The sequence below is a fragment of the Engystomops pustulosus genome, chromosome 2, assembly GCF_040894005.1.
Source record: "Engystomops pustulosus chromosome 2, aEngPut4.maternal, whole genome shotgun sequence".
Taxonomy (NCBI): Eukaryota; Metazoa; Chordata; class Amphibia; order Anura; family Leptodactylidae; genus Engystomops; species Engystomops pustulosus.
In genome coordinates this window covers 58,123,829-58,137,283 of record NC_092412.1, presented here as the reverse complement: position 1 = coordinate 58,137,283, position 13,455 = coordinate 58,123,829, and the positions used below count along the sequence as shown (strand labels likewise).

The 13,455-nt window shown below is 39.6% G+C and overlaps 1 protein-coding gene across 1 annotated transcript; it reads left to right on the top strand.

Moving 5' to 3' along the window:
- The first annotated feature begins 2,798 nt into the window (after positions 1-2,798).
- On the top strand, positions 2,799-12,901 carry LOC140117738 (thiol S-methyltransferase TMT1A-like). The gene is made up of 2 exons (XM_072134750.1): positions 2,799-3,374; positions 11,185-12,901. The coding sequence occupies exons 1-2, from the start codon at positions 2,877-2,879 to the stop codon at positions 11,422-11,424; spliced, it is 738 nt and encodes a 245-aa protein (XP_071990851.1). The 5' UTR covers positions 2,799-2,876; the 3' UTR covers positions 11,425-12,901.
- The last annotated feature ends 554 nt before the right edge of the window (positions 12,902-13,455 follow it).

Here is a 13,455-nt window from a genome sequence, read left to right as displayed (position 1 = left end):
CTTGGAAAGTCATGATAACTTGCTGAAATCTATCAGTAATAAGCAAGGGTGAACCTAAAATCTCTGCTGCCTCAAGCGAACTATAAAACGCCCCCTTCCTCCAACTGATTCAATAGTAATAGATCATGTTATTTTTTTCTTTAGTAGGTGGGTTCTTCATGCCGTGTCTGACACCCTTGTTGAGGTCTGATGGGAAGAGACGCCATTTGTAATTCTCAGGTCCTGCTCACTGCTCCCCACCTTCCTGCAGTTGATGCTGCCTGAGGCGAGAGGCTCAACTTGCCTCATGGCTGGTGCACTCTTGGTAATAAGAGAGCAATCCTGCAACTTAGTGAAAAATAATATCAGCTGGTTCAGCTGAAGGCCTATAAAAAGGTGTCACACTTCAAGCATTTCATCATGGCAAAAACCAGAGTGCTGTCTCAAGGCCTTTGAAATCATTGGTTACAGAAGAATTTCTAAACTACTGCGGGTTCCAGTGAATACTGTTGGGAGCATAATATGGAAGTGTAAAGAACATTTCACAATAAAATAGTTACAACATCTTCTCCATTTAGACAGAGGATGGAGAATAATAAAATGATCCTAGAGCCAAGGACCAAGTGTGGAGAGTTACAGAAAGACCAGGAATCAGTAGGGAAAATTGTTTCAAAGTGATGCACATGAATAAAAATACATTTTCAAGCACATTCAAAATTTTCTCAACAGCATTTATATAAGTCTTTGAAATACTGATAGAAGGAACGTGTGCAATAGTGCGAAATGGCCATCACTTCTATAGAATATTCTGTATGTCCACTATGCCATCTCCATTTGTTTTGTGAGCATGCACAGTAAACCAAATTTAAGAAGACATCATTGGGTGAGTGCCTCCTTCATCTCCCTGAAGACTACATGCTGAAGCTTGGTTATGAATAGAGGACCTCCTAGAGTCTACATGAAGCATCTGCTTGATTAAGTCCATACTCTGGTTGTCAACTGGGAAGTCCAAGGTTCTCATACAAGTTTTACAGAATAAGAACAGACAGTAGCCACTCACTCTCTCTTTATGGGGGAGTTGTATTAATGTGTGCATAGTAGAACTAGACAGCTCTACTGTGCCTGATTTGCAGGGTACACCCTACCAAGTAGGAAGGGTGCCCCTGAACTGGTGGTTACTGTGTTTGGGTTATTTAGGAGGGGTGTGGCACTCTCCACGCCCAGTGAGTGATCTCATGACGTTCGCCCCTCCTTTTGCGGTATGTAGGGTGGATATAAGCAGTGGTTTTGGCTCCCCCCTTACTCCACGCAGCATTCTTAAGCAGTCCCACCCTCCGTTTTTTATTGTACTGTTTATTTGTTCTTGGTTCTTTATTAAGTCACAGCTGGTGGAATGAGATATTGGATATGGTGATGCTCAGCTGTCCGACTTTCCAGCTGGAAGTCCGTCTGGCATACAGCTGTGCTTGTTGTTTCCCATACACTCTTTCAAGTGCCTTCATTGGGGTATTTTTAATAATTGTGACCATTTTTATACCCAGCAGAGAGTTTTTGGCTTTATTTATTTGGTTGAATGTTATTTATAATGTGATGCATTGCATCTGCAGCTCTCCATAGGAAATAATGCAGCACGGACGTTCTTATAGGCAAAAATAGAGCATGTTGGCATGGCACAGAACATGTTGTGCTCACTGTACAGAACCCGGGTGCCGTAGCCTTCTATGGGGACAAATATATCCGCCACAAATTTGCAACTGTATATACATATCCACGAAGATTGTGTGAATGCAGCCTGAGACTGTTGAGAACTAGTTTGCACTTCCCAAAACTACACAGTTGGTGTAGTTTGCAGCACCGCACATGGACTATTTCCTGGCCATAAACTTTTTACTTTTTATTTTGCTTGTGAGTTAATTGTTGAATTCTGTGAAGTGCGTTCCTTCCAATGTTTAACTCTTTAATTTATTCAGCAGTTTTTTTATTTCAGCCAATGAGGAGAATGTTTTGAGCAAGAGCCATATATCTTGGAGGCCATCACCCTAGAAAAAGAGGCGCAAATTCAGATGGTGCTTGTGGTCCTAAACTCCAGTAATATTGAGTTACGGATGAAGTCACTTGTAGAAGTGATTAAGTAGTAACAGGTAAAAAGAAACAGCAATTATCCATCACTTGTAGATTTTGTAGAAAACAGCTAGGACCCCTGAAGTAGTCCTTTTGTACTTGGGACTTCTACCTATTGTTTCAAAAAAATCTATAATCTCAAATAAAATAAAATGATCAACAGAATTTCAACAACTGGCCCACCAGGGCACCAGAAGATCCTCAGATGGGCCCCGGTTGTAACCTAACATTAGACCCCAGAGACACACCAGAAAATAACCAGGGTCTATTTCCTAGGGGATGCTGAGGGTTGAGCTCCCAGAATAATTTTAATTGGTGGACCTAAGAAAGCCCAATCTGACACTGCCTAAAATAACATATAGGCTCTTACTGCTTCATAGTTAATTGCTGTACATGAACCTATATGCTGCAGTACATTTCTTGTTTTTCCCTTGTTACTGTTTAACCAAAATGTTGATGTGAAGATATTTCTATAACAGAAAATTTATGAACAGGATATAAACCTTGCTCTCCTGGTTGTTATTGTCATCCTATGTATGTCTAAGGCTTTGCTGTTGACCAGTAAAAGCAGAGAAAAACTATTTACATAGGTAACGCTTTGTGCATGCTGTGCTGAGCAGAACTTTCCACAGGCCCTGCATTGTGCCACCCTCCTCCCCCTCTAGGAATTAGGGGAGGCTCTACAGAAGCTAAACAGATGCCTGTGAATCCTGGACTGAGCCTCACTCTGAATCCACATTCTCTGATCCCTGCATGCAGCATATCACTCCAACAACATGTCCGTGGTTATATTTCTTTTGCAATTTATAGTGGCTATCATCATGCTGCCTCTTCACATCCTTAATTTTCTAGGAATCTGGGATTCATTCACTAAGAAGTACTTTCCGTATTTCCTTAGCAAATTCTCAGAAACATACAACAAATTGATGGACAAGGAGAAAAGAAATCTCTTTTCTAATATCTCTGACTTTTCAAGACCCTCTAAAGAACTCAGGCTCCTGGAGATTGGCTGTGGTACCGGGGCCAACTTCAAGTTTTACCCACGTGGTTCCAAAGTGACGTGCTTGGATATCAACCCAAATTTTCAAAAATTTCTTTCTAAAAGCCAAGCAGAAAATGACCACCTTACATATGAGCGATTTGTGGTAGCCTCAGCTGACAATATGACATCGGTGTCAGACGGCTCCATGGATGCTGTTGTGTGCACCTTACTGGCTTGTTCTGTACCTAACATACCAGCCATCCTGAAGGAAATCCAGAGGGTTCTCAGGCCGGTAAGTTCTCCTAAAACTCCTTCATTTTAAAGCTGCATAAAACCTAAATTGTTTACAGTGTAAGTTTTAATAGGAGCTGGATAAAAATCCTACAAAGTTCATGGCTATATAAGGTGTTAGGTTTCTGTATAACAGAAACAGAATGACCTTTCAGTCCTGGATCCTTGATCCATTGCACCGCAGACTCCAATTGTTCCCAATGGTGGTAGATATTAATACATTTTGACAATGCCTTAATCAAGAACCGTGGCAACGTAATCTGCCCTCCCATGTTCCCATGGTCTTCATTTTGTTATAGCTACCTTCCCTTTTTTGTTCTTCTGTTGTTAGAGTTTCCCATGGAGTCAATTTCCCTGAAGTTTCAGCTGTGTAAGGCTAACGTGTGCACTTACACCTTCCGATGAAAGTTTGCTGTTCCCAGGCAAAAACAATGTCTGTATGATCCTTATTTGTTCAATATGTGTGTTGTCTGTTGTCGAAAAAATTGGTTCTTAAGTCTGGCAAATCATGTCACTAGTTTGTCCCAGCCTTTTAAACGTTCACATTACCTATAAACTGATTTGAAAATACAGATGGCACATGGATGGCACATGGATGACACCTGTGTGCGGCCCAAACCACAAACATGGGCAAGAATAGGTCCCGCTGTGAGCTTTTTACAGCCTCCACAGGTCATTTTACATAGGTGTTGTAAAAATGCAGGAGTTTAAGTGAAACGTCACAAAATGGAGGAGTGAGAAGTAAACAAATATGTGTGTGTCATAAATAGTCATTAAGTGCCCCAGAAGTAATAGTAAACTTGAAATATGCCTCATACACTAAAAAATCCACTAGCAAGTATAATCGCCTGGACAATTTTATATTTCTGCATCTGAAAGTGGCAAGTCCATGACTAAATCCACTTGAGAACGTGAAAGTTCAAAGTTTGAAATCTGCTGCAAAATCTCCTTGCAAATTACAGTACATAAAATTCTGCAACATAAGAAACGAGAATTTTGTCACATGTGTCTTGGACATCGTGTTCCACTTTATAGACTGTGGTATAAATGAGGCATGACCAGTCCTAGTTTCCCATGTCTCAGAATGACCTCTCAATGTTTATTAAGCATGTCAGGGAAACTGCAGTCATGTAGTTACTGAGTGTATATATTCTCAATAACAGTCTGAAGGTTAAAGTGTAATGTAGTAATGTGACATGTTCTATTGCCAATGCTAGATACATTTCTTATATTATGCATGCCTTTCTAACCTTTATCTAAAATTACCAGTTATATTAACAGTATTTTCTACACTTGGCAATTTGACATGAATATATTGACATGATCAATTTGACATGAATATATTCCAGAGAATACAAAATGCCTGGCTCTTCACAATGTTTTCTAATTCAACAAGCTAAAAATCTAAAAATCTCTACACATAGAAAAGCCTATCGGTGCTTGCCCATGAAAGAAAGTTCTCAAATTTTAATCCCTTAGTGATGTTGACACAATCATTTTATAATAGTTTAATAGTTTTATTGTTGTTTAAGCTCCTATCACTCAGTGATGGTCAGGGTAAAATTCTGGAGTGTGGACGGGGACTCTAAGCAGATACTTCATGACAGTCAGCAAGAGGCTCCCTTTAGTATGGCAAAACAAACTGTAATTTTGGAGAATTTTATAGGAGATAGATCATAGGGAGATTGACGGGCAGCACAGTGGCTCAGTGGGTAGCACTGGTCAATATCTGCAAAGAGTTTGTATGTTCTCTCTGTGTCTGGGTGGGATTCCTCCGGGTCCTCTGGTTTCCTCCCACACTCCAAAAAATTACTGGTAGGTTGATTAGACTGTGAGGCCCATTGGGGACAGGGACCGATATTTTCTGTAAGCAGACACTTGCCCCATTTTCAAAATTGGGGCAAGTGTCAATTGGAGTTGAAACATTTTTTGCTGTAATAGGACCAAGGATTAACAATAAAGCTTCATTACAGACACCTTACAGCTGATTATTGCAATCTGGGACTATAGTAAAGCATCCAGAGAGCTTCACCAGCGGTCAGAGGGGTCTGTCTGTAACTATGGGTTGTCTGTAAGTCGGGTGTCCTTAAGTAGGGGATCGCCTGTATCTGCTTTTCAGCTAGAAATTTTAAGACAGTCACAACCTGCAAAATATAGCAATAAAACAGAATAAAAAGTAAAGGCGCCATAAATCCTATATAATTTTGAAAGCAGACAACCAGGCGATGCATTTGGCAATTAACATTCAAAATTTCCTCTAAAATATGTAAAAATCCAGAATACTTATATAAAGAAAATATACTTTCCTAAAACAGTAAGCTGTGAGGAGATCATAAAGACCCCACATGTGTATATTCACCAAATGTGCAGCAAAGGGAACTGCAGAAAATTGCACTGAGCTTCACACAGATCTATCATTGTATGCTCCCTTACACAATGGTTACCCAGATAATAACTATATATCTATAAACCAAGCGAATGAGATAACAAAAGTCACTTTTAGATGTCGCCATTGTATTAGCCGCACAATAACAGAACCCTCCGCGCTTCATAAAAAATTGAGTGAGACATAACATAGGTGTGTAACGGGTCACACAGACAACGGAACTAAAAGTCTCTATGGGAAGAGTCCGGAGGGAGGAGTCTGTAGACCAGTGCACCCTCTGGACCACCGCAGGAGATGGTATGAGGCCCGCGGTGGCAGCCAAGGTACAGGGATGTGCAGGAAGCGTATGGGAACGCTGGAGACGGGAGAGACGGAGGCGTCTGGAAACGCTGGAAGACAGGACACACCAGGAGCGTATGGGAACGCTGGAGACACACAGAAACACTGGAAAGCCTCTGGAAACGCTAATGGGCTTTCTCTTCCACAGGAACGGCTTAGGGAAGCCTGGCATGGAAACCATAGGAGATCCTAGGAGAAGATCCGGCAGGGAGAGAAGGGAGGTGCCGGATTATAAGGGCGAGCCAGATTAGCAGGAGCCAATCAGGAGGACGCTGGCCCTTTAAGGCTTGAGAAGTCCGCGTGCGCACGCCCTCTAGTGGTGAGAGCATGCGACTGCAGGCAAGAAGGCCTGCGGCCTACACGCTGGGAGCTGGAGCACAGACAGGAGCCAGGAGAGGTAAGTGAGGGCTGGGGGAGCGGGGACCGCGCAGCAGAGCACGGGTGTACCCGCGATCCACGACATGGATCGTGGGAGCACCTGTGACAAGGTGTACATAATGGAGGATGGTGGGAAATAAAAACTTTATTCCAGAACATGTGAGTGTCTTTGGTGTTACATGTAACTTCATGGACATGTTCTGGTTGAGGTGTAGTCACATTAGGCGAAGGGGATCAAATGTTCATCGTATCAGTCAATTTTCCCAACAAAAAAAACGATCACAAAATAAAAGGCAATAAGAGAGTAAGTGTGTTCCTAGATAGTTCTGCATAGAGAAGGACTAAAAACATGAATATTAGTTGATCGTATCCCTTATCAGAATGTAGTAACATATAAAGTGAATATTTCCATTATCTGTGAGGTGCAGCAGCTCCTGTGTGCAGCAAATTCTCCCTGCAGCCTGATCGGGTAGGACACTTCAAGGGGCTGTATCTTTGGCTCTGTGACACATAGAACCTCACTTCTTTTTTCCTATAAAAGAAGAGAGTCTCCTATTTTATATGAATATAAATCTGGGTTTCTAAGTGTTAGGAAAACAGAGATATTAACTGTTAAACTGCCTTTGGGAGTGATTTTTATATTTAAAAATTGCACCTGATATTCTCACTTTAAACCTGAATCTCTGGATCCAAGGCACCTAGAAACAAAATTCAAGATTCATTTGAAAGAAGAGATTCTCCCCTTTCAGGGGCCCTGGGCAATTGCCCCCTTTGCCTACCCATAGCACCGGCCCTGTATGAGATATTGGGGCACATTTACTTACTGCGCGATCCCGGATCCGGAGTGTTCAACGACAATGACGATTCACTACGAGTGTGCGCCCGATATCCTGCATGTGTCGCTTCCCTGATCATGTCTGCTGGAGTTCACCTTCTTCTTCCTAGTGCATGTAAGTGCATTGGATGCGAAACAATTTTAAATGTGAAATCCTGTGCATTGTCCAAATCCGTCAATTCGTCCGACGCCCGCGTGCGACACAATCCCCGGCACGATCCCCGAAAAGTCAGGAAACCCGACGAAAATGCAAGTTTATTTACACTTTTTTTTAGCTTCTGAACATTTGCTAGTATCTGACACAGAGAAAGAGAGATGAGACAGATTAGAGTAGTGATGGGAATTCCGTCTCTTCTTAGTGAGCTGGTTCATTAGGTTCAGCTCCCTAAGAAGAGCCGGCTCTTCTGGCTCCTGAATGGCTCCCTATTAAAAAATATTAAACACCACTTTTAATTTATTGTGTTAAAGGGGAGCCGGTAAGGTGCGGGGTTTAGTGAGCCATCGACTCACTGATGGGAGCTGGCTCAGGTCATTCGCGAATGACCCATCACTAGATTAGAGTTATGAGATGGATATAAAACACAATGACACTCTCAGCTTTGCTATCTCATCTAAAACACACAGTCAGCTGTACTATGCCTCTCCTCCATCTCATAAAGACCTTATCTTGTCTGCTTGTAGAGTAAGTCTCTGCACACTTCTGCAGTGCTTGTGTCTGAGCTGGTCTTGTAATGTAGTGCAGAGGGGCAGGGAAGATAAAGTACCAAGATTCCTGCACATTTTCCAAGTGTTCTTTTAGGTGTGGCCTGTAACTGTGTTCCAGATAAATCTGCCAAAAATGTTGCCACATTTTACTTTGTTTTGTAAGCCGACTAATAGGAGATGTAAGGGTAGACTAGACAGTATTTAACTGCAACAGATTTACTATACAGCATTCCAAAATTAGATAGTTTGATAATCCTGGTGCAGCAAAAGGGCTTATCCACATGAACGTGCTAAGTCCATGAAACAGGGACTGCATGGTTGGCACATTTCATGGGCTTAACACTGTCCTGGGGATGGAACTACAAGCATCATTGTTATATATGATGTAAGGTTTCCCTACATCCCCATGGGACCACTGCACCCTAATGTAATCATGATTTTGGTATGGAAACTACTTACTTCAGAACTTTTATTAAGTATCAGTCACAACTGACTGACCGATCTAGATGGGATATGTCATAAATAAATGATAGATATGGGTCATATCTCCAATTACCCCCTTCCTGCACCTGCGGAGAACAAAGAGTGCACCAGGCTATACGCTTGGCACTCCCATAAATAATGGAGAGTGGTTGCACATGGAGACCCCTGTTCCCTAGATATGTGCAGATCGCCTTTCAGATTTAGGACCTACTGCACATGTAGATGTAGGAATGACTTTCCACTGTAGACAACACCAAAGTTGTGTTGTCCAAGTACTGTAGTTAGTTAATTAACTACACTTTTGCTTATAGACCACTTTAGAAATAATGCAAGCCTATTCTACGGTATTTTCTTTCTTGGGTAATAAGTTTTACTTGCAGGGAAGTTTTTCTGGTTGAAACCTGATACCTTTCATGCTTGAATGAGGGATTTAGGTCAGTGAACACACACAATAGAAATTGTTTCAGCATCTCTCTTCCTGCAGGTTGATTTAATAGATAATAAGCAAGTGAAACAAAATCGTGACATTCCATAAAATAGTCCAAACTTTGGAATTTTAGAAATATTTCTTTCCAGATTATATAGATTTTAAACCACAATTACAACCTTTTTCAGGTAATTACAATTCGATGCTTGGCCCCAATGCAAAATCTGTAGAAAGGCCTCATCATAAATCTGATAACTTATGAAGTGCTAGTGTGGTCTTTGCTTCCCCTCAGGCATCAGTAGAGGTGATTGCTACCTCTGGATCTCCTCGGGTATGTTCCCAGTCCGTCTCAAAATCTGCAGTGGGTTTTCAGCGGGGATTTTCATGCAATTTATTTTTAGCAGATTCTATAGAATTTTGTGACTTTCTTTGTGATTTTTACAGTTACTCTACTGTAGAAACACTCTATGCATATTTTTGAATCTAGTTTTAAAGTTATACTCCTTGCATGAAAATGTTAGACATTATTTTTATTCTTAAAATAGCCATGTCCAAAATGTATTTTCTCATTTTTTATAATTCCTTTTTATTTTGTGAAAAAATTGACAAGTGGGTGGTTTCCAGTTCTGGCATGACCATGAACAGTCTGGCATTGAAAGCACTGATTGAACAGTGTCAGAATTTTCCAGGGACTCAACCCAAACTCTTAACAACTATATGTAAATTTAATTAATAAATGAAACACTCCAATGCAGAGTTGTATGACAAGCTGATAAAGAATTTTGTTGTATAATGGAAAATAAAAGAATTTATTTTAAAAAATGTGTGAGATGAGAGTTCCTGTTAAGGTGTCCATATACATTAGTTGGAAGATTAGCTGGTAGAATGGCAGCCAGCAAGTAATTCTGAAGGACCAGCCAACCAGTAGTCCCAGCAATGTGCTTGGTAGGAAATGAACACCCCCTCCCCCCAAAAAAACAACCCTTTCAATCAAAATGTACCTTAAAGGGGCATTTACATTTCAGCAAATTAATGCTAATGTTCATATTACAAAAAGTTTTCCAATATACTATCTATATCAATTCTTCATGGTTTTCTAGATCTTTGGTTATATTTACTACAGAAATCTGACCATGGTCACACAGGTGCACGACTCGTAATATCACACAGCTCTGATTACTCTCTGTAATACTAACGAGCCGTGCACCTGTGTGACCATGGTGACATTTCTGTCCACTAGTAGTAAACATAAGCAGAGATCTAGAAAATCATGAAGAATTAATACAGAAAGTGTTTTGGAAAGTTGCATAACTTTTTATAATACAAACAATGACATTCATTTGCTGAAATGCAAAAACCCCTTTAACCATTTATGTAAAATGATCTATATTTCTGTTGTATGTCGGTTGGTTTGTTATTCTATAGCTGTAACTTATTTACATTTACTTAACTGATGTATATACAATAGCGTGTTACTTATTTCTTGGATTCCATTGAATTTTAAGAGGGAATGTGCATTTCTCAGTAAAATAACAAACCACATTAGTACCCCAGGTTATAGAAAGTCTGGAAGAAGTAAAAAAAACAAAAAAAACATAAAAATTAAATGCATACAGCCCTATTTTGCCTGTAAGGCAAATTTTGTAAGATCTCTACAATATATACCTCTCTATATCACTTATTTCATATGGAGGCCTGTGAAGATTTATTCTGTTGGATTATTTATCAGGGAGGAGAGGTCTGGCAACAGTAAGAAAATGTAGAGCAATAGGTCTACAGACAAAAACGAAGATGTTTGCGCTTTCTTTCTGCTGAGTCACTGACTGGTAGCCGACACATACATAACTAATAATAATCCTGTGCATAATAGTTGGCATTAGTATAAATACAGTACTTTATATTACTATAAATACATGTATTATTGTATTGATGCAATTAAAAAATTAATATAAGACTGCCTAAGAACCGAATAGTACATGACCATATATTCCCTCCACATAATGACTAATAGGGAAGGGGGGGGATTAGTGTGACTGTGTTCACAAGCCCCAAGGAGGAGAAGGGGTCCGTGGTCTGCCCATTTCCCAGGTATATAGATTTGATAGAGAAGTAGGCAGCACCCTAGAAATTCAGTGAAACTCCATGCTGATAATTTATTTCTATAGGCCAACATTTCAGTGTAACGCACCTTCCTCAAATAAAATATGATGTTCAATGCAATATGTACTACAATGTAACCATTTTGTCTTTTATTATAGGGAGGAGTTTTCTACTTCATAGAACACGTGGCTGACACTGATGAATCCAGCTGGATTTGTTTCTTTCAGAAAGTCCTGAATCCCTCCTGGAAGATCATTTTTGATGGATGTAGTATAAGAAAGACCACATGGAAAGACCTGGAGAATGCTAAGTTCTCAAAGCTAAACCTGCGCCACATAAACGCCCCCACATCTATGAAGCTTATTAATCCTCATATTATTGGATATGCTGTGAAATAAGCTTTGGCAGAGCTCCATTTATTTCCAAGATTTTCCCATTAGCACCTGTGTTTAACAAACAAATTCCCAAACTTTTATTTGTGTTGTTCAATCTATGTGGCCTTTAGTTCCTCTGAGTAAGGGCGGTTTCAGGCGACTGTGGTCATCCTGTGAATCACGGATCGTGCAGCGTCCTGTTTTATGGACCAACCACAATGTGAAGAACTGGATTTATAGTGATAACATGAAACATGTTGTCACCATAAATCTTTCCCCGCAGTAATCATGACTGTAGTACAGCACTGCTGTTCAGCATGAAGCAGGGTCTTGGCGGACCGACCACGATTGTCTAAAACTTCCATAAAACTTCCATAATGGGGGCATATTTTACTGTATCTTTTTTGTAGCAAATACTGTGACATAGCATAACATGTGTAATATAAGATAAAATATAGTGTTATACTACTACCTACTGTTATTCTCTGCAATTAATATTTACCATGATTAATAATATTTTTCTGCATTTATCAATTCTTCACTGTCCTAATACTTATACTATTGAGAAAAGGAATCTAGTGGAACCTAAGGAACCTCTTTCACACTTGCGTGCTTTTGACGTTCAAAACTTGCATTACACTCTGTCCGATTGTTTGCAATGGGCTTTTTCTTATTTGCATTTTTTTCATGCCCCATTCAAGTCTATGGAGACGCATTAAAAACACATTGGAGTTGTGAGCATTGCAAGTGCAATACAATTTAAATGGATGGGTTGCTTGGTGATGGGTTGCTTGGTGGGTACCAGTTGAAGAATCATGTGATTTAAAACATGCGCATGAAAAACGCCCGGAAAACGCAGTAAAACCGCAAACAACACGCACGTGAAAAAAGCGAAAACGCTCACGAGTCCTAGCAAAATCTGACCAAAAACACAGGCAAAAACATCAGTTTGTGGCTTCTGTCCTCCATCCTCCTCATATTGTGGCCATCTGTCCTCTACCCTACTCAAATTGCGTCCTCCTGTCCTCCATCCCTATCATATTGTGGCTCCCTGTTGTGCATCTTCCTCATATTGTGGCCTCCTGTCCATTATCCTACTCATATTGTGGTTCCCTGTACTCCATCCTCCTCAGATTGTGGCCTCCTGCATATTTTGAAGAGTGATTTTAAACATATAAAGTTCAAATTATTACCTTGTGTTTTCTGGGGTTTTTTAGGTTTGTTTCAAGCAGCATCTATAAATGTTTGTGTTTTATTTTTATTACAGTAATCAAAACTTAAATTGCAATTATTTTCAACGAAAATAACCAACACACTGTTAAAAATCGCAACATGGGATTAATAAAATAAAGTAGACATATTTATGGGTTAACCCCTTCAGGACGCAGCCAGTTTATAGCTTAAGCCTCCGCCCCTTTTTTTTGTATTCTGACTGGAGTCGCTTTATATAACTTTTATAACACTTTTGAACCTATCAAAGCGCTTATGAGATTTTTTATTCCTCACATGTTGTACTTCATTTTAGTGGTAAATGTTGGCTGATAAGTTTTGCGTTTATTTATAAATAAAGATAAAAAGTCATGAATTTTTTAAAAAATTGGCCATTTTCAAAATTCAATATCATCGCTTTTTCAGGCAGATAGTTTTACCATGTAAATAAGTTGCTGAATAACATTTCGCATATGTCTGCTTTACATTTTCATAATTTCTGAAATGTCTGGGTAATTTATTTTGATGTCACGAGGCTTACAAATCGAATATCGGTTTTCCGTGTTTACAGAATTTACTATTTTGGTAATTATTTTTTAATAATTTCTATTTTTGATGAAATGTCAAATATTTAATATTAAAACCCCCTAGATGATCTACCCATTTTCAAATCTGCACCCCTCAAACTATCAGAAACAGCTTTCAGGAAGATTGTTAACCCCTTGAGATCTTCATAATAATTAAATCAAAATGGAGGTGAAATTTAGAATGGTCAAATTTTGTTGGCTATACACATTTCCAAATATTAAAAAGAGAAAAACCATCTTAAAATTTGTTCTGCAATTT

Bases quoted from the DNA above. Each gene is read 5' to 3' on its own strand.
- LOC140117738 (XM_072134750.1), top strand. From the start codon at position 2,877: ATGTCCGTGGTTATATTTCTTTTGCAATTTATAGTGGCTATCATCATG. The intron at 3,375-11,184 runs GTAAGTTCTCCT...CTTTTATTATAG, and splicing joins TCCAGAGGGTTCTCAGGCCG to GGAGGAGTTTTCTACTTCAT.